Source organism: Terrapene carolina, unplaced genomic scaffold (assembly GCF_002925995.2).
Source record: "Terrapene carolina triunguis isolate 2854851 unplaced genomic scaffold, T_m_triunguis-2.0 Scaffold227, whole genome shotgun sequence".
In the NCBI taxonomy this organism is placed as follows: domain Eukaryota; kingdom Metazoa; phylum Chordata; order Testudines; family Emydidae; genus Terrapene; species Terrapene triunguis.
Genome location: NW_020664578.1, coordinates 2980613 through 3006979, shown reverse-complemented (window position 1 = coordinate 3006979; position 26367 = coordinate 2980613). Strand labels below are relative to the sequence as shown.

Genomic DNA, 26367 nt, shown 5'->3' with positions numbered 1-26367 from the left:
GCCAGTGCCGTGATGAACCAGGCAAGCTGTGATGGATCCCCGCTCTGGCTCTCTCCCTCCCTTCCTCATCTGTCTTCCTGGGGTTTTCTACTGTCACGTGTGGATGCTTCAGTGGTTGGGTGTCTCTCTGCCTTGCTGGATGCTCTGTTGATTCAGGGTTGGTTTCAGCCACTTGTTTAATGACCCTCTTCATTCCACCCAGGCCCTCCCATGCCGCATGGCTCCTGCGGTACTTTGGCAGGAGACTTAAACTGGTTGTGGTTGGTTTTTGTTTTTTTTTTACAATACAGCGGGAAATTGAGGCACGCATCGGTTTCCTACAAATAACACAGCAAATTCCCGCTTCATTCCACGGGGCTGGGAAGAGAACCCAGGTCTCCTGATTCTCTGCGGCACATGCTACCTACCAGACCACGCTGTCTGAGAGAATCAAACCCTCGTCTATTTCCTGATTCTGCAGCTTGGGTCCTTGGAAGAAACTTCAGAAGGGACCTTAGTGCGTAGAATGGCTGGAGGCCAGAATCTGGGGGGGCAGAATCTGGGGGGCGGGAGCAGAACGTAGGAAGATCTTCTTTCCTGAACTCTCCAGCAAAGGTGAGCTTGTTCATTATCCGAGGTGCAGAAACTTGGCATTATTTATTCACATATGACTAGCTGTTGTCTTGCAGCTATAAATTATCGCCGGCCTAAAAAAACACTTGAAGAGCTAATGCGAAGACTACAAATTAGCAGCAAAATTTTTTTTTTTTTTTTTTTTTGTGATCGGCTGCGCCATTGGCGGAGTTCTTTAAAATGCCATTCTGTCTGGCATAATTGTATAGTAGGTATTTCCATTCAAGCAGCGAGAACGCCTCCTGAAAATATGAAGACTTGGTAAAATCTAATTGACAGGGAGAATAATAAGAGTTCAATGCCAAGCTGTTCGAGAGGGGAGAATGAGACTCCGGGATTCTTCAGTGGGGGAGACTGAGGTACAAAGGGAACAATCACACGCCAGCATTTTACCACATAAACTACAATAAGGCTGAACTTCGGATGAATACAGAAAAGGACGAGAGAGAGAGAGAGGGAGAGAGAGAACCAGGATAGATAGATGGTGAAGGGGGAAATAAAGTGGAAGAGAATCAGAGAGAGGAAGGGGAAGGTAAAACAGAAGAGGGAGGGCACAAGATGGGCAAGGAAGGACTGAAAGGGAAGCGCAACACGCTTCAATCTCCCTGGACACTCAATAACAGACTTAAAAGTGGCCATTCTTCAACAGAAAAACTTCAAAAACAGACTCCAACAAGAAACTGCAGAACCCACGAAAGCTCATGCTTCAATACGTCTGTTAGTCTATAAGGTGCCACAGGACTCCTTGCTGCTTTTACAGATCCAGACTAACACGGCTACCCCTCTGATACTTGCAGAACTGGAATTCATTTGCAAACTGGATACCATCAGATTAGGCCTGAATAAAGACTGGGAGTGGCTGGGTCACTACAAAAAGTAATTTTCCCTCTGCTGATACTCACCCCTTCTTGTCAACTGTTGAGAATAGGCCACTTCCACCTTAATTGAATTGGCCTCGTTAGCACTGACACCCCTCCCCCCCAACTTGGTAAGGCAGCGCCCATCTTTTCATATGCTGTAATATATATACTGCTGACTGTATTTTTCACTCCATGCATCTGACGAAGTGGGTTTTAGCCCAGGAAAGCTTATGCCCAAATAAATCTGTTCGTCTCTCCGGTGCCACAAGGACTCTTCCTTGCTTTTGCAGCTTCGAATGCCCTTCAGTGACTCCGGACCAGAGCTGGGTGGGAACCGGAGTTTCCCTTTCGTGGGAAATTCTCTGATGGCAACATTGGTTCCGACCGCCCAGCTGCGGAGGATGAAAACGTAAAGCTGGGGAAACCAGCGAATTTAAACCGGCCTGTGCCTGACAGGGCGGAGAGGTTGGGATGTCTCCCCAGCTACCCCTCTGGGATTTCAGGGCCATTATTTCCAGGCTCCTGATTTGAACGCAAATATGAATGAGTTCCGGGAAAGCCAGACGAATGGAGCCGATGGGGAAGAACTACTGAGTTAGAAAAGGAAAATCCGGGTTCCTTGACGCCCCCTCCCATCCGGCAGCTCCGATTCCCTTTTGGATTCATAATAAGCTTAATTCCCTGTTGAGTCAACAGCATGCTTCAGTGCTTCAGCCCTTCCCTTCCCGCTCCGAGGGGCTGGCCTCTGTCAAAGGCCCCGCGGGACAGGAAAGCCCTGTCCCTTTTCTTTACATTTCCCCCGATTAAATCCCCTCTTTGCCTGCCAGTTCGACACCCTCGGCCAGAGCCCGGGGTCACCCCGCCGGTGCACCGTGGTGCTGAGCATCAAAGGCTCTGCTGAAATCGTCAGCATCAGCACCAGTCTGGGAGTAGAGGCCGGAGGTAGATTCGCAGGGGGCTGTGGGGTTATTTACCATGGGCACCCCTGGGCGCCTCCAGCACCCATGGGCGCCACTCCCGATGGTTGGGACTCTGGAGACCTGGGTTCACTTCTGTGCTCTTCCAGACACTCGTCGGGTGGGTCCCGTAGCTGCTCTGTGGTCCTGCCCCATAAAACAGAGATACCAGCTCTGCCCTGCCTCGCAGGGGCACTGTGAGGCGACTGTGGGCAGGGCTCAGATACTATGGGGTGGGGGGCCACCTAAGACACAGCAAGCGCCCTCAAGCTGGGACTGAACATTAGGGGCTATTTTAAAAATTGCCTGGAGACATTGAAACTTCTTGGGGGCTATTCCTGGCTCTACCACTGGCTTCCTGTGTGCCCTAGGACAATTCATAACTGATTGTCACGGGTAGCATCTAGGAGCCCCAGGCATGGACCGACCAGGACCTCAAGGGGCCAGGGTGTTGTACAAAGACAGAACAAAACAAAGGGGTCTGCCCCCTCCCCAGGAGCTTGCAGCCTCAGTATCCCCAGGGATAAATTGAAAGGCCAGGCCGACCTGCTTCCCAAGGCTTGGAAGGATTCGATATGTATCGATAGGTGTCGGTGAATGTCAATTTCACCGCAGGCACAACACCCCCCCCACCCCCACCCAGGAAAAAATATCGCCCGGAACTTTACCGATCGGCAAAGTAAGAAAACTGCTGCTTGAAAACGTATGGGAGGCTGCCGTTAAATAATTACTGTCCAGAATGTCCCGCAGCTGTGAAACTTTAATCGATACAAAGTTGGGGGTGGGGGGGAGGTGAATGCTTAAAAGTGCTGCATGACTATGACCACGCAAATGGATCAAAATCAAGAAAAAGGCTTAAAATAAACGTCTATGTGATCCGTTGGAACGATAAAAAAAAAAATCTAATTCTGCCAAGTCTTCGTACAAGACAAAGTGCTTTGAAATCAGCCAGGCCGCTGCCGCAGGCACCTCAAGGTGACAGAAGGAATATGAAGCCAGAAGAGGAGATTTTAGCCCCATGACGGGTCCAACTGTCTCCTGGTGAGCTCTCCAAACGCCATCCATCTTCTGGGGGAGGGGGGGGGGGAACCCTGCAACGCTAACTTCCAAACCCCTTCCATTCCCGTAAGTGGCCATTAATTCCCGTCGGATCGGCGCAGGAGTACAGTGCATGGAAATCAAATGACTTCATTGTGATTAAAGTTTATGGCCGCGCGGGGAGTGACAGGATGAATAATCATTGGCCACTTAGTGGAAAGTGGCGCTGAGACTTCAGCCCATTTGCGGCTGCCTCGGCAGAGATTTCGCTAGCCCACCAGGAGGGGCCCGATCCTGCCTCCCTCTTTTCCACGAGCCGCTTGAGCGAAACGCCCCCCTCCCCCACGGGCTGAAGGGGCCTCAGCCTTTTTGTACAAGGGTGAATTTCACCCAGAGAAAAGGAAGGATCACAATTCCCAGTGGAAAGGCAGCCACCTCTGGGGCGGAACACAGCAGCCATTTAAATGGCACTGCGTGACGGTTTAGGACAGGAGAGCCTCAGACCCCATCCTGGGGGATTTTGACAGAGGCAGAATGGGGATTTAGCGTGACTGGGTTTTAACGTGACTGGGCTCCCTCAGAAATGGCCCACAGGCCTGCGAGTGCAGGTCCCTATTGTGCAGGCTTTATCTTGCTGTGGGCGCCGGGCGGCAGCTGACAGCAGCAAGAAAAGGGAGCCTGTCGTGTGCAAAAAGGCCCCGATGCAGCAGGGAGTTCCCCTGATCTCTCTGCTTCTCCAGCCCAGAGAAAGGAGGGTCCTGGTGAACGGCTGTGGGTAGGGGGGGACAGCCAGGTGGTGGGGACAGAGGAGGCAGAGCTGGGGATAGAGAGAAGGAAGAAGGAAGATTTGTATCACCCTCCTTCCTAGAAAAATCTCCAGGCCGTTTATGTTTCTCCTCATTTTCCTGCACTGTCCCAGCTGTCTGTCTCGGCCTACCACCTATCATAAGAACATAAGAACGGCCCTACTGGGTCAGACCAAAGGTCCTTCTAGCCCAGTATCCTGTCTACCGACAGTGCCCAGTGGCAGGTGCCCCAGAGGGAATGAACAGAAGAGGTGATCCTCAAGTGATCCGATCATCCGTCCCCTGTCACCCATTCCCAGTCCTCTTCACCTCAGGCTGCATCTGCCCGAGGAGCGCTTGACCGGCACGCGAGACCATCCCCGACAAGGCAGTTTTTGCCCAGGTTGAGTTTGATCCACCACACCCGAGGGAACCCAGCCAGGCTGGCCGAAGTGCGGCGTTGCTGGTCTAACTGCGTCTACACCGGCAGCTTCTGCCGGCAGAGCAAAGTCAGTCAAGGATCGCAGGCCTGCCCGGCAGAACTGGGCCAGGGGAAGCGGTAGTGTAGACCCAGCCTAAGATTGTTTGCTCTTCGGGGCAGGGATCAGCGCTTTCTTCCGTGTTTATACAGCTCCTGGCCCAACGGGATCATGGTCCTGGGACTGGGGTGTGGAGGCGCTACCATGACACAGATATTAAACAATCATCAGACTGAAAGAAAAGGGAAGAGCAGGACGAAAAATTTCATCCCAACTTCTTTTCCGGGGATTTGGGTGCAGACATGTCCATTTCGGTCAGACTTTTTTCCTGGATAAAATACATCTCTGTTATCGGTCATCATCCTGCAAACCCCTCCCCCCCGGCCAGCCTCTTAGCAGGTGGTGACCCTCCTGGGGAAAGGGTTTAAGTGGCTTTTGCTTATTCGGTGAGACAGACAATCCTCAGCCCGACTTAGCGAAAAAAAGCGAGCTGGGAGGGGCTCTTTGGGGAGAGAGGATCAAGGGTGTGGGCTGAGCAGTCTGGAGAGAGGACCCAAAAGTAGCCCTTCAGGGACGAGGGCCTGCAGCTGAACCTGAAACTAGCTAGTTCAGTCTTTGGGCAGACGAATGAGCCCAGATGGGCTACAACAAAACCTCCTGAGTGGCCAACCCTCCTGATTGGTTGAAGGGGACCCAACAGGGCTGTTGTTAGCAGGTCGCTGGCTGCTCAACGCTTATGATCGCTCCTGTGTCTGCCTCATTCCCAGCCTTGCTCCAGCCCTACTTGGGTCCTGACTCCGGCTCTGACCCTGGACGTTGTTCCTGACCGCTGAATCCTGCTCTAACCACTAGGCCTGACCGCCCACATCCCAGTCAGGAGGCTTTCCTTCCCAACTGAGCGCCCCCACCTCAGGCAAACAGCCCAGGCCTTGCAGCGGGAGGTTTGATTTCCTGTCTCCTTATCTCAGGCTCCGACACCTGCCAGGCCTGTTAACAGCCCGAAGTGCTGCATGTTACGCATTGCCGTGGAGAGTCTGGGTCAAAGAAGCTGCATCGAAGGGGGAGGAGGGGGTAAATGGTCTGATGGTTTAGGGACTGGGAGTCCGAATTTCCTAGTTCTTTGAGGGAGTGGGGTTTAGTGATTAGAGCAGGAGCCTGGGAGTCAGGACGCCCTGGTTCTGTTCCTGTCTCTGCCACTCACTGCTGGGTGACCTTGGGCCAGTCACATCTCCCTGTGCCTCAGTTTTCCCCATCTGTAAAATGGGGGTGATGATACTGACCTACCGGGAGTGCAGGGGGAAGGCGAAATGGTTCAGGGCGCCAGTCATTGATTTAGGAACCGGGCAGGGGGGCCTGGGAGCAGAAAGCTCTGTGCAGCCATCTGTTGCTTTGCTAAATAGACGCACGAAGGAGGCAAAACGCTTCAGGTCCCTTGGGTTTTTTTTAAATGCGTCCTTTAGGCACAGCGCAGTGCGGTCCATATTCAACCCACTTCCTCACCGTGCTGGGCAACAGCAGCCTCCTCCCCATCTTCTTCGCCCCTGGCCTCCCCTTCCACCCCCCGACCCTGGCTGAGGTCGGAGAAGACCGAGTCCCACACCTCCTCCAGCTCTCTCCGCCGCTCCTCGTACGCCTCCTTCTCCGCCAGCTGGTTGCCCTCCAGCCAAGAGCTGGCCTCCTCACACAGCTCCAACACCCTCTTCTTGGCCCGAACATCAAGGGCCTGGCCTCCCTCCGCAGCCCTCTTCAGGTGGAGAGCACACGACTCCAAAGAGTTCATGGCTGCGATCTTCTCCTGCTGCGCCTCGTCTTGTGCCCTGTGCTCCTCGGCCTCCCGCACCATCTGCTCCACCTCCTCTCTGTTCAGCCGGCCCCTGGTGTCGGTGATGGTGAGCTGGCTGGTGTTGCCAGTATCCGTGTCCCTCGCCGACACGGTCAGGATGTTGTTGGTGTCGATGGAGAAGCTGACCTGGATGACGGGCTCTCCGCGCAGCGCCGGGGGAAGGCCGCCTAGGATGAAGGTGCCCAGCAGGTGGTTGTTTTTGCTCATGGATCTCTCCCCTTCGTAGACCTCGAACACAACCGTCTCTTGGTCGTCTTCCGCCGTGGTGAATTCCATGGTTTCCTGGGTCGGGACCGGAGAATTGCGTTTGACCACGGTGGCCATCACCCCTCCTACCGTGTCAATCCCCAGAGACAGCGGGGTCACGTCCAGGAGGAGCACGTTTTGCAGCCCCTGGGACCTGTTGCCTGTCAAGATGGCCGCCTGCACAGCCGCCCCGTAGGCCACGGCCTCATCTGGGTTGATGTTCTTGCTCAGTTCCCGCCCACTGAAGAACTCCTGCAGCAGCGTCTGGACCTTGGGGATGCGGGTTGAGCCTCCCACCAGCACGATGTCATGGATCTGATCCTTGTTCATGTTGGCGTCCCGCAGCGCCTTCCCTAAGGGCTTTAAGGTGGCCTGGAAGAGGTCGGAGCACAGGTCCTCGAAGCGAGCCCGGGTGACGGTAGTGTGGAAATCCACCCCCTTGTACAGGGAGTCAACGGAGATGGCGGCAGCGGTGCCGGAAGAGAGCGTGCGCTTGGCCCTCTCGCAAGCTGCCCTTAGCCTCTGCATGGCCTTCTTGTCCTGGCTGAGGTCCTCCTTGTGTTTCCTCCTGAACTCCCGCACCAAGTGATCCACCAGCCGGTTGTCGAAATCCTCCCCGCCCAGGTGGGTGTCCCCCGCCGTGGCCTTCACCTCGAAGATGCCGTCGTCCACCCCGAGGATGGACACGTCGAAGGTGCCGCCGCCCAGGTCGAAGATGAGGATGTTGCGCTTCCCTTCCCCTTTGCGGCTGGCCTCCAGGCCATAGGCAATGGCTGCTGCCGTGGGCTCATTGAGGATCTTCAGGACGTGGAGGCCAGCGATCGTCCCAGCATCTATGGTGGCCCGGCGCTGGGAGTCGTTGAAATAGGCTGGCACCGTGATGACGGCCTGGGTGATGGGGCAGCCTAGGTAGGCCTCAGCCGTCTGCTTCATCTTGGCGAGCACTATGGCGGAGATCTCCTCAGGGTAGAAGGCCTTCTCCTTCCCCTTGAAGGACACCCGCACCTTCAGCTTCCCAGTATCGCTCACCACCTGAAAGGGCCAGTGCCTCGTGTCCAGCTGAACCGTGGGGTCCTCAACCATCCGGCCGATCAGCCGCTTGGCATCAAAGACGGTGTTCTGGGGGTTGAGGGCCGCCTGGTTCTTGGCTGGGTCCCCCACCAGGCGCTCCGTGTCTGTGAAAGCCACGTAGCTGGGCGTGGTCCGGTTGCCTTGGTCGTTGGCGATGATCTCCACCTTGCCGTGCTGGCAGACCCCCACGCAGGAGTAGGTCGTGCCTAGGTCTATCCCCACGGCCGGTCCCTTGGCCCTACGCATGGTCGGGGCCGAGGCTGCAGTGCAAAAAGAGATCTGCTCCTAGGGGTTTCTGGAGACGCAGAACTGCTCCCATGGGTTGTTCCCTGCCCCTTGCCCCCACCTCAGTTGGTTGGTAAATTGACTTCCATGGGCCTTGTTCTCCTGGACAACCTATTAATATTGTCTCTGCCCCCAGCCGGGTGACACCTCAGCTCCTCCAGGGACCTGACTGCCCTTACCTCGACACGTGTCACAATAGGGTCAAGCCACCAGCCTGCTGCTGCATCCTGCTCGCCATTAGGGCTTGCCACCCTTTGGGTGTTATTGGCAGCTCTGGAAATGGAGTCTTCCCACTGTCCTACTAAAGCATGACTGTGCTGGGGGGGCAGGAGGCGGCCTGGGAGTGAATGTAAGAGGAGGCGGGGCGCATTGGGGCATCAAGGGGGACATGAACAGAAAGAGGGGACCTTGGGTCATAAATAGGCTTGGCAGAATTCAATTTTGATATTTTTATAATTTCGACAGATGATATCGGTTTCTTTCAGATCTATATTTTTTTCCGATTCGCAGCCATTGAAACGTCACCCTTGTGTGAAGTTTGGGTTGTGAGCCTATTTTTCCATTTTTACCCATTTCAATTTTCACAGTTGTGGAAAATGCCGGGAGCGGGCGGGGGGAGGCGAGGGGGTGTCAGACAATGATTTAATGACAGTAGACGCGGAGAATGAAAAAGTTAAAAGCTTTATACCCCGTTAACACAAACGATCAACGTCGCATGTCAAAATAGACAACGTAAATATCCTGAAATCAACAGATTGTACCTGTTTTTACTATTCATTTGTGAGTCCATTTGTAACCAGCCTAATTCAAAAGTCTGAATCACTGGATTTTGACGCTAATAAATTCTCAAGCAGCGTTTTTCTTACTTTATCTATCTGTATATTTCGATTATTATTGAAGGAAATATTTTTTGTTGTTGGTTTGTGTGTGTGCAGTGAAATCAATGTCTACCGATAAAAAGCCGATCCTTCCAAGTCTTGTTATTTATATTATTATAGACAAGCGCCTGACGGTCAGGATATGAACCCAACCAGCTCTCACAGAATGCTTTCTAGCCCTAGCTCTCAGCATGCTTTAAAGGGGAAGGCAGTACCATTATCCTCATTTTATATATGGGGAAACTGAGGCACACAAGAGAGACATGACATGCTCACAGTCCTCCAGCAGCAGAGCCAGGCCAAGAACCCAGGTCTCCTGAATGCCAGGTCAGTGCTTTATCCACTAGGTGACTCTCCTTCTCCTGGCCATAGGAAGAGCCATTCATGGTTACTGACATGCAGGAAGCAGTTGTAGCAAATTGGAAATAGTCAGTGCCTACTTTGGGTGGCTCTTTGGGCCAATCCCAGATGGGTACGAGCATCTAGATTCTAGAGGATGGACACTATAGAGATGCAAGAGAGAGAGACAGATTGGTAAGGGAGGATAGATGGACAGAGATCAAAGGGATGGGCAGACAGAGAAAAGACAGGATGGATAGTTCACTACCCCTGAGAGTGGCAGGTGAGGAACCTTCCCTCCGAGGCCTTTCTCAGTGCTACCAACTCTCACGATGTTATTGCAAGACTCCCCATATTTGACGTTTGAATCCCCAGCTCCTGGAGTCTTGTGATTATGGGGAAATCTCGGCTTTCGGTTAACTCCCCCCCCCCCCAAAGGCTATTTCTCGCCCATGCAGCTGCAGAGAAAAGCTGGGGAAAGTGACCCCCTAGAAGGTCCAAAATCGAAAAGCAAAGAACCCAGTGTGATTTTGGTGGGGTGGGGGAGGGGCGGCTGACTCATGATATTTAGAGCACTCAGGCTGGGCCGCCCCACTCACGCCCCAGCCCTTCCCCATCAAAGGCGTTACTGATCCCAGATCTCCCCCCCCCCGCACCCCCCTCCCGTTGCGGATTCATCCCATGAAGGGTCGTTCTGAAAACATGCAGGGTGTCGTGGGGTGGATGTGAGTTCCCAGGATGGAGCTGATTTCAACGCTGCAGAGAGGGGGGCGGTGAGAGGGTGGATTCACGTGCCCTCCCCTTCCCCAGGGTGAACGAGGAAACCCACAGCTCCAGTCAATCTAATTAAAACCGCTTGTCTTTGCACTTTGATCTGCCTTCCCCGTCAACCTGCGCTGGGGCGCTGGCGAGTTAAGAGACATATTAACTCGCCCATACCCACGCTTCGAGTGGCGGGGGAGCACGAAGGAGGACCGGGGGGGGGGGCATTAAAAGGAAACTGTTGATGCTGGGGGGGGAAGAAAGGCCCCCTTTTCTCCGCACGTCCTCCCCCCCTCGTCCTCCCCAAGCCGACATGAACGACAAGCTTCCCTCCCGCCCAAACATGGGTTGCATTAAAGTCCCAAGACTGGGTCAGGTTGGAGAAGGAAAAAAGATACTACAGCTTTACAGTAGCGCGAACTATAGAGCCACTGTTTCGGCGGTGACCCCGGGGGTCAAAGGTGAAGGGTTTCCCAGGAGCGTCTTTGATGAGAGCCATCTTTGATGAGAAAGGAACCTCTATACAGATGTCCCATAATTACCATGAGAATGTGCAGCACATGGTCGAGAAACGCAGACCCGAAAGGGAGGTTTAATGGAATGTAATTAAAACGGCCCCTGTTCAGCGTTTTCGCTCGCACTTTCTCTCTCGCTCAGGCCCCATGTTAACCTTTTCAAGGCTCGGTTCGTGACAAGCGGCGCAGAGAGCTGGCGCGGCCCCATGCCCGCCCACACCACCCCATTCCACCCCCCCCGCCCCCGTCCCCCGGGGAAGCTCCAGCCAGGCTGTGGTGAGAAAGCCACCGGCTCTGCGTAAACACCCCCCCAGCCGATTGGAGCTGAAAATCTAGGTCTTGCCTGTCCCATCTCGCGATCCCCGCCTCAGCAGAGGGACACCGTTCCACTTGCAACTTATCAGCTATGGGCCCTGGGTTTTGCTAACACTGGACTTTTCTAAAGGCACCAGGCAAGCTCGGGGTATGTGTGTGTGTCTACGTGTGTTAGGAGAGAGATTGTCCTTTTTCTCCGGGTCGTTTTTAAAGGGGTGATTGGAATGAGCGGACGGGGGATGCACCTTTCTCCCAAGCCCTGCCTCCGATGGGATCTTAGCCCCCCGCATTAGCCCAGACGTGATTCGCCCCAGCGCAGCAGGATTCACCCCAGTGCAAGTCAGGTGTGTCTATACTAGGGCACTGGTGTGGCTTCACCCTCGGCTAAAATCTCAGTGGAGGAGCGGCTTCAGCCAGGCCCCGTTCCCGCACCAGTCCCCCTCTGCAGCTCTCTCCTGGAAGTGCTCGGAAAGGGATGTCGCTCTGGGCTCTCTGAAGGCCTGCGATCACTGCTACTAGCAAGGGCTGCAGAACGGCACCTAAACGATTCCCGCGTCAGATGGAAACTAAACTCCCTTCTTATCTCTAGAGGGGGGATCATTCCAGGCAGTGGAATCAGTTCAGATATTTCTTGGGGGGGGGGGAGAAGGGGCAAATTCAAGTCCCTCCCCTCCCGTGCCAGCTGGGACCCTATACCGATCCCATTCGCCCTCGCCTTCCAGAGACACCGGGTCTCCCTCAGTCGGGGAGGTTCCCCTCTCTTGTGGGAGGCAATAGCTCAGTGGTTTGAGCATTGACCTGCTAAACCCAGGGTTGTGAGTTCAATCCTTGAGGGGGTCATTTAGGGATCTGAGGCAAAAAAAATAGTTTGGGGATTGGTCCTGCCTTGAGCAGGGGGTTGGACTAGATGACCTCCTGAGGTCCCTTCCAACCTTGATATTCTATGATTCTCTTATCCTCAGACGGTGCTGCCAGGAGTTGAGTTCTCAGCAGACTTCCCTACGCTCTGCCATGCACCAGATCGCAACACCATGGGGCCCAATGGCTCCTCCGCCTGCACAGAGGGGCGGCCAGGCCGAATTTCAGTGGCATTGCGATTGGCAGCTGGAGTGACACTCACTGGTTTAGTACAAGGCTGATGCTTACAAGCGGTTGGGCCATGGCCCCCTGGCTCTCCGGCCTATGCAACTCTGAATAAGTGCAGAGCTGCAACCTAGGGGGATCAGACAGCAAGTGTGAAAAAATCGGGACGGGGTCTTAGGCACCTATATAAGACAAAGCCCCGAATATTGGGACTGTCCCTATAAAATCAGGACATCTGGTCACCTGAATTGCACCACTGATTTGCAGGGCAGTGTGGATGTGGAGGAAGCTAGCCCCGCTGTATCCGCTCTGTGGCTAGACGCAGGACTCCAGGCCTCGGGGCTGTCTCGGCATGCATTGCCCATCAAATGCAAAATTCACCTCCTTTAAAAAAAACAACAACCCTGCGTCTCCTCTTATGTTTGGGGTCAGATGGGCTTGGAAAGACCCTCCTCTTCCTCTGTTTTGGCTCCCATCAGACACTCTCGTCCGTATGATAAACCCCCATGAATAAAAAGACAGATAGGCTAATATATCTGTAATCCGCCTTTCATACACTCGCGAACCAGGGCCAGGCACCAAGGCAGCCCGAGCGCAACGCAAGAGGTTAATCTCCATGAAATCAGTCCTTCAGCCTGGCTATTATGCTCGCGTCAAGATGTCAGGGGCAGAGAGATGCTAACTTAGCTAGCGAGCTCCCTCCACACATTCCTCCCACTTGTTGGGCCTCTGGCAGAGCTGGGGGAAAGTTTGGGGCGGAAATTTCGTCCCTGTTCTGTTCACGGCATACACCGAGAAGTTAGAAACACACATAATATACTCTTTCTGGAAATCCTGGCCCCATGGAAGCCAATGCAAAGCTCTGGAAGGCTGCAACGTAATACTGCTTTAATTCCTAGAATCCAGAACTTTAACACACACAAAATCCCCATAGACCAAGCAGGCTGCTGCTTAAACACACAGAGGCACAACTCACCCCACTGCAGGCTGGATGACTGCAGACTGACTGCAGCTAGACCCAGGTCGCTCGCTTCCCTACAGAGCCACCCAGCCTGCAAGCAGGACCAGGAAGCCCCTTACAAACGTAAAGGGAGAGCTTGTAATTTGCAATACACCACAGTACCCAGGGTCCTGGCTGGGTTTCTGCCGGAGCAACTAGCCCGTGCTGCAGCCCCTGCGGCCGTGGCTTCACTGCTCCAGTGCCCGAGCTAGCTAGATCAAAGATTTTGTGTGTGCTGCAATCACATCCCATCATTGCAGCGGAGACACCCCCTGAATGAGTATTGCCCCTTTGCTGAGCAATAGCAGACTCCACCGCCTGGCAGGTCCAGCTCCCGTTTAGAGCTGAAATCAGCGACATGGAGACAGGCGTTTGCTTAGTGCAGATAGTTTATTTAAAGCATGTACAGGGAGAGGGTCACATCCAGCGACTCGGGCCACAGGCTACACAGGGAATCAGGTGCAGAGCAGGGAATCGAATGCAGATCTCATTCAGCGGAGAGCGCTTTAACCCATGCAAGCCACCATCACGCCTCTCTGGGGACCGTCACTGAATGGCACCGTTAACTCCATCTACGGAGAGTTTCACCCTGGCTGCTTGTCCACCCGGGACTGATATCGTACAAGGCCATTGGCACCTTCTGCCATAACACAAGGAATAAGGTGATCAAAAGCTGGACTGCAAACGCAGTTCGAGAAGAAGGGGAGTGTAGCCTGGTGAGTAGAGCAGGAGACTTGGAAGTCAGGATTCCTGGGTTCTTTTTCCAGCGCTGGTAAGGGAGTGAGGGCTAGTGGTTAGAACAAGGGCCTCAGGCGTTCTGAGTCGAGGCGAGCGGGTGTTCTTAGGGGTTGGAAGAACAGACTGGGCCCAGGACTCCTGGGTTCTACCTCTGGCTGCAGCAGGGAATCGGTGCTGATGGCTAGAGCAGTGGGCTCTAGGCCAGGACTGCTGGGTGCTGTTCCTGGCTCTGCCATGGAATTGCTGTGGGACTTGGGGTGAGTCCCTTCCCCTCTCTGCACTTCCATTGTCCCCCCATTGTAAGAGGGGGCTAACCCTTCCCTATCTCCCAGGGGGTTGTATGTCTCAGCTTTTGGAATCGTCCCAGGGCAAGCGCAAGAAATGCAAAATAATGATTAGAGAAACGGGAGCTGGTTCTTGTGCCCGGTTAGAATCCAAAGCGCTGGCCATGCTAGTGGTTATTCCCAGCAGGGACGCTTCTGCAACAGCATCCACGTTGTCCTCCAGGCTGTAGCAACCCTAATGGATAGGAACCAACTCTAATCTTTAAATGGGGAAACTGAGGCACAGGGTGGCAGCGTGACTCACCCACAGCCACTCAACGAGTTGTTAGAGCCCTGAACAGAACCCAGGAGTCCCAATCTGGTGCCTAATTCCCAAAGCAACTGATAAGCACGGCAGTGTCCTGCCAAGTAAGAAGACAAAAAGGTGAAATCCGGGCCTCGTTGAAGTCAGTGGCAAAGTTCCCATTTACTTCAGTGGAGCCAAGTTTTCACCCTGAGGTCCCTAAAGGTGGTTTTCTTATTTCAAGGCTATTTCAGGGATTGCTGTAAGTTCTGGGTGAAAGATCCGGTCGGTTCTTAGCAGATCAGAACTCCCCTCCCCATCTGTACTTAGAATAAAACCCAGGAGGCGGGCTGGTCTCCACCAGAACAAGCTGTCTACTCTGCAATTAATCCTCCTTCTATAACCGGGATCGGGACCATATAGCACGGACACACAATAAGGGGCACGTCCACAGCCTAAGGGACGTGCCTGAGGTCATACCGGAGGCAGTAGCAGAGCAGGGAACTGAGCCCGCAACTCTGGAATCCCAGTGAAGTGTCTTTACAAGAAGGCCATCTTTCGTCAGGCACCCAGTGTTTTCTGTGGGAAAGTCTCCATTCCTGCTGCTTTAACGGCACTCGCTTCACGCCACCGCTTGCCTAGGGAAAAAAGGAGGACAGTAGCTGATATTCTCAATGCAGCAGAGGAGAGGATCAGCAAAGCTTTGGCTGAGAGATTCAGGAACAAACATCCTCCTGGGCTTTGAAGGTTTCACTGGGGCTAAGCAAATCGCTTCTTTGCAAACAGAATTAGGCCTGGTCTAGATCTCAACCTTAGGTTGATCCAGGTAAGTCATTCCGGGCTGTGAAAAATGTTGTGCCCTGAGCAACATAGTTTGGTCGACCCAATGTAGACGTGGCTGGGTCGATGGAAGGATTCGAACTTGTGCCTCTCAGAGATGTGGATTAGCTACATCGATGTTGACAGAGAAAGCATCAACTATCTGGCACTACACATACCCTTAGACTTTGCTCAAGAGATTTACTTTCGCAAATGACCAAACGGAAGGTAAAATAAATCCTGAAATGGGATTTCTTACAGACATCAGGCTCTTGTTGACTCTGTACACTGACTACTTTTTGGTCTTTCTACACCTTTCCCTCCGTCCGCTTCCACTGCTCAATTCTTACATAGCCCGCAAGGCTAGCCGTGTTCGGGACGGGAGTTCAGGCTGCTTTCTTTGATGTTGCGAATTACTAGAGCCGGTTGGAAAACAAATTTCCTGTCCCACAAAAATGTCAAGATTTTTTTTTTTTTTTATCCTGAATTGGGACGAAAAATCAAAATTTCGAAAAAAAAATCGCCAAAAAATGTGGGTTCATCAAAACTTTTTGTTTTGATAAATTGGAAACATTTCATTTCAATGTTAATCTTTTTAAAAACAAATTTCTTTTTATACAAAAGCAAGCCAATTTTGAAACAAAAAAGTTGTTTCAAAATGACAGATTCCATTTTGACGTTTTTGAGCTGTTCCCCCAATTCTTTTCAAAACAATATTTCATCGAAACTGACACAATTTTGCAAAAAGGCTGGTTTGACTGAGAAACAGCTTTTTCCCAGCAGAAAACTGTTTTGATTAACGTTTTCTGACCAGCTCCACTAATTACTACATTTGAAATGCCATCGGTGTGAAAGACTGGAGGAAAGATTACGGAAATCTCACTGCAACAGGGAATGCATGGGCACGTGTCCGGGGAAGGGACAGACGCAGCATCAGAAGGGCCGGGATGTAACAGACAGTCTGGTCTAGACTGGAATTCTAGCCCCTGATGTAGGGTACGTTTCTTGCACCTGATTCTCCATTTGCCTTGCCTCTTGTGTAGTCCTTGTAAAATTTCTTTTGAATAAAATCCAAACTTTGGGAGTCCTCTTTGAAAAGGCCGTTCCATTGTAAGAACGACGCTCACAATACTCTGACATCCCCTTCTATCCAACCCCCCCCCACAATAAACATAACAATGATCTCGAAACAAATCATCCCAAATGCAAACAAACAAAAAAACAAATGAATAAAATCTAAAAAGTCAAAACCAAAATCCCTCCCCGAAGCAGATTTTTCAACTGTTGGTACTTATCTGGCCCCCACCACTGTGATAGCTGGTACCTCACAATCTGTAACTTGTCTATTCTCACAACTTCCACAGGGCAACTATGCCCATTACACAGATGGGGAAAACTAAGGCACAGAGCAACTCACTCAAGTCGAGGCTGTGCCAAAGCAGGAAATTGAACCTAGGCCTCTAAATTCCTAGGCAAGTGCCCTAACCACTGGACTAACCTTCCTCATAGCACGTAGTGTAAATAGGACGACCAGACAGCAAATGTGAAAAATCGGGATGGGGGTGGGGGGTAATAGGAGCCTATCTAAGAAAAAGACCCAAAAAATCGGGACATCTGGTCACCCTAAGTGTAAAGTGGCTGTAAATTACAGTATCTTGCCATAGGGCAGCTGAGAATCAAACCCAGAATTAATAATCAAATAATAACAACCATTTCCTATAGAGTGCTCTGCATCGGTAGATCTCCAAGCGCTTCACAATCTTTAATGTATTTCTCCTCACAACACCCCTGTGAAGCGGAGAAGATCATTATCCCATTAGACAGATGAGGGGCTAAGGCCCAGATCCTCAAAAGGATTTAAGTGCCTGACTCCAGGAAGTCTGTATTTAAACCCCACCAGCATGATCAGCGTGGTAGGACACAGAAGAAACAGCCCATCCGGGACGTGGACACTGCCGCAGTGTAGCGCTTCAGATCCAGCTTTCAAAGCACCCGCTGGAATAAATGAGCCGTTTATTTTTCAACAAGACCCTCCCGCCTCGCGATCTCAGCAAGCCTCCGTGCAAATGGAAAGCCCGTTCGGCCTTAGCGATCCCAAACCAGCCGCCGACGACTCCTGCTCCATGGAAAACCGGCCTCCGGCTTAAGCCTAATCCCGGGGAAGCGGCTGGACAATTTCTTCCCCCAAGACTCCGATGGAAATTTCAAGGGGGGGGGACATTTCTAAAGGGGGGCAGAATGAGCAGTGGCTTAGCTAAATAAATTCCCCAGTTTAGAGGGAGGGAGAGACACACACACACACAGACACAGCCGGCTTCCTGGCCCCTTTCCATTGTCACAGAAAGGTCAGCCCCTGACGAGTTAGTTATCATTAGCTAAGGCCAATTTAATCACAGCAATTGCACATAAATCACTCAGGACAGACGGAGCACTTTATTCCCCTCCCCCTACCAATCTAAAAGGTTGACAAATCCCCCCCCCCCGCCCCTTCCCTTGCAAATCCACCCAGCCCCGTCCCCTCGGCAGCCTCCTTTCTCCCCCGCCGTTGGGTCTTGTCTGTTTTTCCAAATATTAAAGGCCGTCATAAATCACCAGGCGCTGACCATCCATCAGGCTGTCAGGCTGAAGAGCAGGGTCACGGGTAAGAAAGATCAAAGGGCAGTCGGGAATGGAAAGGGGTCAGGACAGCCACGCATGTGCTTAGAACAACTTATTTTATTTCACTTGGCAGGCCCGGAGGCGGAGAGCGGGGATCAAGTCTGGGGAGGGCCGGGGGCACTTATTTTACCTGCCCTCAACAGGGCTGGGCGGTCCTTTGGCTTGGAATTATTCCCGCAAGAACTAGGCCATGAGAGAAGCCACCCGCTGCCCCCGGTGGCAATGCTCCCTTGCCTAGCAAAAACCTCAAGAGATTTTGGGGAGGTGGCAACGTCAGACAGGGGGGCCGAAAAAAATATTTCTGGGACCGAAGGGTGTTTTCTACCCTCCTCCTTGTCAGCCAGCCGGCGCAGACTCACGCCTGGGCTCCTGGCCATTCAGGCTCGTGTTTGGATAACAGAGGGCCAGATCCGCAGTTGGTGTAAATCAGCACGGCTCTCTTGAAGACGATCGGCCCGTTCGTCGGCTGGTGATCGGCCACTGGAGTCCATGGAGGGGCTCGGATGGAGGGTCGGGTTAACCCATGTTGCTTGTGCCCCTTTCCCTACCTTGGAAGTGGCCCTGCGGCTTGACAGGCACCTGAGCGGTCTCTTCGCCGCGTCCCATCCATACCACGCCTGCGACCTCTCTCCTGAATCCGCCAGCCTTTCCGTTCAGATTATTCATAAAATAATAATAATGAATAAAGCTTCCCACCTCTGCAGCATCTCTCATCTGCAGAGCTCCAAGCTCTTCCAGAGAACTCAAAGCTCTATTATTATTACTATTGGAATGACTGTAGCATCTATCGGCCCCGTCAAGGCTCAGGGCCCCATTGTGCCAGGCGCTGTACAAACAGAGCGCAAAGACCCTCCCGAGTTTGAGTTTACCATCCGCGGCTGTGGTAAGGGTGGCTCCCACAAGCGGACGGGGAGAGCACAAGGTACAGGCTGGTTTTGCTTTGTGCACCAGGCCCCAGTCATTGCTTGTGGTCCGGCAGCACTCGTCTGTCAACTGGGAGGCCCGGCTGCGGAGACCTAGACAGGGGACCTGTGACGAACTGAGACTGTTCTTAAAGTAGTCTGTGAATGCTGACAGGGGAGTGTGGCTAGGATGGTCTGCATTGGGGGATGGGTGAATGACTGAAGGAGAATACCTGAGCATGTAACATGAGAACCCAGGAAGGGGGGGAGGCGAGGTGACACCTTGGCCCGGGAGACTGAACAAAGGGAGTTGGAGATGCTGGCTAGTGACTAGGGCTTGGGGCAGACAGGGCTCTGATCCCCTAAGGGGGCTAGGGTGCCCGGGGACCCCAAGATGGACCTAACTGAGGGGGTCCTGTTGTCTGTGCCTGCAAGACCTGTCTTGGACTGTATTCCTGTCGTCTAAATAAACCTTCTGCTTTACTGGCTGGCTGAGAGTCATGGTGAATCACAGGAAGCCGGGGGTGCAGGGCCCTGAGTCCCTCCCTACTCCGTGACAGGACCCATCGTGCCAGGTGCTGAATGGACTCAGCACAAGAGACAATCCCTGAGCTCGCCAGAAGGGGAGGGAAACTGAGGCACGGAGCGGGCCGGTGACTTGCCTATGCCCAGTGGGAATAGAAGCCTGGTCCCTGGAGTTGCTGATCCGCCCCTGCTCTGAGCGTGGAGAGCTACGGATGCAAAGTGCTACGTTAGTGCCAGATTTCAGGCCCTGGGCGATGGCTCTGGCTTCCCCACAAGGAATGCACCAAGGGCCACGCGGGCGGCATGCAAACTTTCTCCCGGTTCTTTCTCGCCTTTTTTTTTTTTATTTCAATCTAATTGAAGAGAGGGAGGGGGGGAGAGTTTGGAAGATAAAAGCTGCCAGGGCTAATTACACCTCATTATTCCAAAAGCTCTCTCACGCCTCACTTACTCTCAAACGCCAGCAAAAGCGCGGGGGAGGGGCGAGGGTATTAAGGGAAAGGCCTGGTGGAAAACAAAGTTAGTTCATTCACATGGCGCAGCAGAAAAGCCTGGTGCGTGGGGGGGCTTCTTTTTTTTTTTCTTCCTCCCCTTGACCGGGGAGAGGCTTTCACTGCAACTGATGGCTCCAGTTCGTTTCTGGTCTCGGCACTCAGGGCTGGGGGGAGAAAAGTGACTTACTAGGATGCTTTGTAGCTCTGACACTTTTAGGGGATTTCAAACCTGCTCTCCCTCTCCTCCCAGGCCTGGTCCTCGGCATAACTAGGTCTCTTGGGAGCATGAAAAATCCACGGCTCTATACCGACCTCACCCCTGGCGTAGATAGTGCTGGGTCGATGGACGAATTCTCCAGGGAGGTGGATTATCTACGCCGGCGGCAGAGGGAGTGTCTACACAGAAGCACTCCAGCGGGACAGCTGTGCCTCTGGAGTGCTTCAGGTGTAGACCTGCCCCCAGAGGAGTGAGCCGCTGGGAAATGAGATCAGGGTGACGGATTCTGGCTCTGGGGTTCAGGATTCAATCCAGGCTCAGGCTTCTCTCAGCCTCCCGGGTGCTGTGAAGCGGACAATGCGTTGGCAGTATGGCGTAAAGGGGCCTTAGGGTAAATCAGGTAGAAATCAGGCCCTGGGTGATTTCAGTTGGTTCCCCTTTGGCGGGAGAGCCATGAATAGGCCAGAAACGCCAAGAGAACCGAGCTCTTTGCCATCGAAAGGCCGGAAACGCCACAAGCGGCTGAGATCTCACCGCCCATCCACCCCCAGCGATGACTTCCTGAGGCAGCGTGGCCTAGTGATTAGAGCGCCAGACCTGGGTTCCATTCCCAACTCTGCCACTGGCCTGCTGGCTGACCTTGGGCAAGTCATGGCCTCTGCCCGTGCCTCAGTTTCCCCCTCTGTAAATTGAGGCTAGTCCTGCTAGTGAAGGCAGGGGGCTGGACTCGATGACCTTTCAAGGTCCCTCCCAGTTCTAGGAGATAGGATATCTCCATTAATTTATAATACTGACCTTCCTTTGAAAAAAGCATTGGTGTCTCCTGATGAAAAGCACTATACGCGAGTCAGAGGTTATTAGCAGTATTTATGAATAAGGCCCCACGGAAAAGCTCAAAAACAAACCCAGGCACTAATCACCGCACAGTCAAGTGGCACCAGCTGCTTCCCCACCCCTGTCCCTGCACCCTCTTCACCCCTTACGTCCCCAATCCTGGTGCCCGTCTGTGTGCGCACAGCCCTTTGAGCAGGCAAGGAAACCGTGAGGTTGAGGGGCCGAGAAGTGGCACTGGGAAGATCGACAGGGTGGGCTCTTCATGCCACCCAAAGCCTGCCCCGATCCACGTGGACAGCTGAAGGGGCTTAGCTCCTTGCAGAAGCTGGCCCTAGGTCAGGTCCATGGAGCACCAGCCAGATTAACCCAAAGGGGACTGATCACAGTGCAGGGTGGTTGAGCACGGTCCGAGCAACTGCAGCACGGGAGGACTGAGAGCCGGGACTCCTAGTCTAGTCAGGATCCTATTCCCAGCTCTTTCCATGGAAACTGTGGGAAATCAGGGCGCTGCTCTGTGCCTCAGTTTCCCTGCCTGTCAAAGGAGAGAATAAACATTCTTGCATTGCAAAGCTTCATTACTATTTGCAAAGGGCTTTGAGATCCTCAGACGGAAGTGCTGCTGGGAAGGCAGGGCAAAGGTCAGGATGTTTAATCTGAAGTCATTTCGGGAGCACTGCCCCAGTGTTCCAAGGGATAAAAAATATACATCTGCATAAAGCCCATGCTACTGAAAAACAGACTGCTTCCATCATGGAGGGTATATCGGATAGGTAAGTTTGCAAGAAGACAGGGTCTTTATTATCTATTCCCTAAGCAGAGCTCATCTTTGCTTTTTCCCCCCCTTTTCTTTTTCTTTTTTAATACGATCCCAACTAGTTGCTGTGGAGATGAGCACAAGATGTCACCACCGGAGATTTCTGACATCAGGAGGGAAAGAGGCATCGGTAGCAAAAGCGACTCTTTAAGGAAAAAAAGATTTGCTTTCATGCAAATGCCCCCAGTTATTCGGGGGGGAAAGAGCAGAGAATATACATGTATAGAGAGGAGGTTTTTTCTGTGTCGAACGTTTTGCAAAGATTTCCAGGTGATCTTGGTGGGGTTTTTTAAAGCTGTCACACTGGGGCTGTTGGTTTTTTTTAATCGTCGAGGAAAAGAATCCAAAGAAGAGACAGCTGCCTGTAGATTTCAATTATTATGTGTTTGGTTTTGATGGTCTAGCAATTAACTTGTTTCTCAGGAGTAGTTTTAATACTGAAAGAAATCCCACCTGTGATATTCCACCTACCAGCCCACACTTCTTAGGAAGACACTGTGAAAGTTTTCACTTTGACATACTCCCGGGATCGCACACCGATTTTGTGCTTTTGGAATGATGGGTTGTCACGTAAAATGGCACTTTTGGAAGCTTGATCAATTGCGCCGTTGCCCAACCAAACTGCACCCTTTGAGCAATACCATTGCCCAGGCTAGTGCGTTGAAAGAGCAGGATTCTCCTCTATTAATTTTTTTTTTTAAGTCAGCGAAGGAGAACCTGCATTGTTGACTTCTGGGTTTGGACAATATTGCAAGGAGCATATTTAGGAACATGAGCCAACGTGATGGCCATATTAGAACACAGACCAAAATTCAGTGGAAGCTTCCAAACGATGCAAAAAGCCGACACTCTTAGCAATGACTTTATTATTGCACCAATAATTTAGATACTAAAATGCAAGGGTTTGTACTTGCGGTTCGTAAAACACAACATGCAACATTTAGTGGCTATTTTGTTTTTTAAGCTCAACAGAGCTGTTGATGATGCAAATTAGTTTCGTATGTGCATGGTAAAATAGAGGTTTTAATATACAGTATGCAAGGAGAGAAAAAACAGGACAGTTAGGGCAGCATGGTTACAATCAGTGCTTAATTTGTAATGAAAGAGGTGCTGGGGCACAAGTAATTTTTCTACTTTCATAACTGGCGCGGCAAGCCCAGAGGTGCTGGGGCACATGTAAAAAAATAAATTCTTGCTGTAACTTTTTATATGGCAACACCTAGTTTTTCCTCACGTCTATTTTTTGACAACTCAAATGTGATGTTATGTACAATTTGCAACATTTATTTGTGCAAAACAGTCTGCATCCACACACCCATTTTTAAATCGAATTTGCAGCTCATGTTGCAAACAAACAATTGCATTTTTAGTTTTAGTACACTGCAAAATCAGATCCTTTTAAAAAATCCAATCGTTGACCAATGGGGCAAAAGATTTAATTTTCTACAAAATTCTCCCCAGCCACAAACATCAAACTGACTTTAGCACCTCTACAAATTACCTATTATGTTTTAGTTATTTAAAAAAAAATAGCTAAATTTTAAATTTATCTGAGCAGGGAATATGGCAATAGTTTCACATGTCATGTAGGTCTCAATCCAATGCCTATTGAAATCAAATGACAATCTTTTCATTGACTTCAACAGAAGTTAGATCAAGCCCCCAGTACATTTTTTGTGCGTGGTATAAATATGACTAATAACTTCTGGAAAATAGGCACAAATTGGTTAAATGCCAGGTTTAAACCCAAGAAGGACTGGTGTTCCTTTACCAACTGTTGTATCAGGGTGTGTGTTAGAAACGGATATTTTAAAAGGACCCCACAAAATAGTAAAGACACAAAATTAGACAAGATGGTCAGTGAAACACCATTTGCCATGTTCTCACACTTGGCTGTCTTAAAATGACTGCTGCCCATCAAATATTCCTGCTAAAGAGTGAGGCATGGGATGCAGGACTCCTAAGCAAACTATTTTGCTTAGCATCTTTGTAGATAGATAGATAGATAGATAGATAGATAGAGGGGCTGTATGGAGATAGATAGATAGATAGATAGATAGATAGATAGATAGATAGATAGATAGATAGATAGATAAAGAACTGTCTCATGTATGTGTATACCTATGCATCTATCTACATATTAAATAGATAGTTAGATTAGATGTATAATTTAATTATTGGTTGCCTAGGTACCACAGCAATGTTGCACTAGAAATACCTAGCCAGATAGATTTAATTTCCCTTTAGAGTAAGTTATTTAATACAACCTCTATACATCAAGTAGATGAAACACCTGCCTAAGCAAGGTAGACTCTATAGAAAGTGAGATTTTACAGGGGTTGATCAGTTAATCCTCATTATCTAGTCACCAGTAACAACAATCAGGAAGATCTGAATTCTGCAAAGGGTTTTTTTTAAATAACACAGTGAAGGAAATTCTCTTAATCACCCTTATTTATTCGCTGTCTGAGTCTTAGGTCTGTATGCACAGGCGTAAAAACTGATGTTTCAATTGCTTATGCAAGTTTGTCTCTCCATTGTAGACAGACTCATCTGGATTTTATATATCTATATTTCTCTGTATATCTGTCTCTGCATCCCAGATCTATTCTAGGTACAATGTCCTGTGGGAAATGTGTAAATAATTGTTGTTTAGAATTAGAATTCCTTCAGGCTTGATCTAACATTAAACTAAATACCATTATGAAACCTCCTTCTCTGGTTCTGATTTAAAATGACTCAACAAATCCTTACACCCTGCTATAAATCAGAGTGCTAAATCCGTTTTGTATTTATACTATTTAAAAAAAATAACATTCAATAAAAGCCACCAAAGGACCTGAGCGCAGAGACCGGCTTGCAGGCTGGCTACTACGTACCTCTGTACAATAAGGACAATAAATAACCCCTGCTTCATTAAGGTGGGTTAGAAAGATTTGATCAGTGTTTATAAAGGACTTTGCATTCCTCAGATGAAAGGCTGCTTTTTAGTAGAAATTACGACTAAGGGACATAATCAACTTAAAAAACTACACTTCTGTTTGAATATTATTAACCTGATGTTGTTAAAGTAACCCTTAAGATAAAAGATATTGGAGAACAAATGTTATTTTTGTTTGTTTGTTTCATTTGTGCATTTGATAGCACTCTGTCCATTTTGTCTTTTCCCCTGAATCATCAGTTAGGATGTTGGGTTTTTGTTACGCAGCGAAGTGGGAGAGAGGAAAAAGATTAAAAATAGGAAAACGTGACCATAAAACCTCAAACTTTGACACAGGGCTTCGGGGGCAGGTGGGGGACATGACACTGCTTTTAACTCATTTTCGGAAAGTGATGAGATTTCAAGTTAACCATGTCTTTGGGGGATTCAGCTGCAGAGGTACAGAATAAACAAAACAAGGAGAATTCTCTTTGACCTGGATAGTTTGTGTAGTCAGGAACTTAGGTTTCCCTATGAGCAATTTTATTTGCATTCTAAAACAACTCAATTTCATCCTGAATACAAATCTTAATCTTCCCCTCACCCCCCTAAAAACCGTTTTCTCCTTTTGATATCTTAGGGACTTTGCATGCCGCAGTCTTCCTAGCCTTACCAAAATTATGTGTTTGTAAGAAATTATATTAAAAACTACCTTGCTGAATTGTTAACCTTTCTCTTTTTTAGCCTGTATAGTTCTTCAAGCTCTTCATACCCAGCACGCACGGAGCAGTAATAAGAAGGAAGGAGTAAGCAATTTAGAAAGGAAACATCAACCAGCAATATTGCGTCAGTCTTGACTTCATTAATTTGTATTTTAAAACGCTCTGCACAGTGCTAAATGAGTCTCATCTGCATGCCATTTCACACCTCTCATGCCAGAGAGGAGAAATCTTTTTATCCTAAGGAATCTTTTCTGCAGTGTTACGAAACAAACCGAAATAAGACAATCATAAAAAATGGACAGACCGATTTTTTTTTTTGAACTCTTCTTGCTGCGTTTATTTTTTAAAAAGGAACAAAGACTGAACACTGAAAAATGGATTTTAAAACACAGCACAAAGAACGATGTTTAATTGTTACAGAAGGTTTCAAACGCTGTGTTTTCTCTCTAGTATATATTTCGTACAGTGATCGCAATTGCCACGGCAATTGTATTTCCTCTGCCGTGCGTGTATTCTTCTACAGCGGTCACCCTTTATTTACAATTACCTTAGATAGCCTCAAAGCTCTATCTCTCTGTTTGCAATTGTCAAAGTATTTTCTGCACATGTTGAAGCAACTTTCGCTATTTATCGAAGGCAAAAGTACCAAGTTCCTCAGAGCTGGATGTATATGCAGCTCGCTTGGAAAAGCGCATAAAAGACACTTGCACATAAATAACTATTAAGTAGGATTTAAAAAATAAAGCAATTGAAGCCAGATAATTCCCTACATAATAAATCAGCTCTATTCTCCACACCACGGAAAGCCCTTATGCGCCTGGGGTATTTAGCATGTCTTTTAACAAAGCGGAAGGATTTGTATTTAAATTGTACTTTATGGGGCTTGTTCTCCATTTGCCCCGTACTTTGTGTGCAGTCATTTTACGCCAGTGCAAAGCAGAGGCAGTGTAAAACGCTAGCAAATCGGCTTACACCTGGCATAAATGACCACACAGGAGGCCGGGCAATGTGATCTGGAATCGGTGATGAGGCCCCTTTAAATGAAACGGGTTTAACCAGCTCAGAGCAAACACAAACGCAGGGCCAGATT

At 50.2% G+C, this 26367-nt stretch overlaps 1 protein-coding gene across 1 annotated transcript; it reads right to left on the bottom strand.

The window, feature by feature from the left end:
- Positions 1 to 6213: 6213 nt before the first annotated feature.
- LOC112106035 (heat shock 70 kDa protein 1-like) lies at positions 6214 to 8136 on the bottom strand. The gene has a single exon (XM_026656288.1). It carries the CDS (start codon positions 8134 to 8136, stop codon positions 6214 to 6216), a length of 1923 nt encoding a protein of 640 aa, XP_026512073.1.
- Positions 8137 to 26367: the final 18231 nt, after the last annotated feature.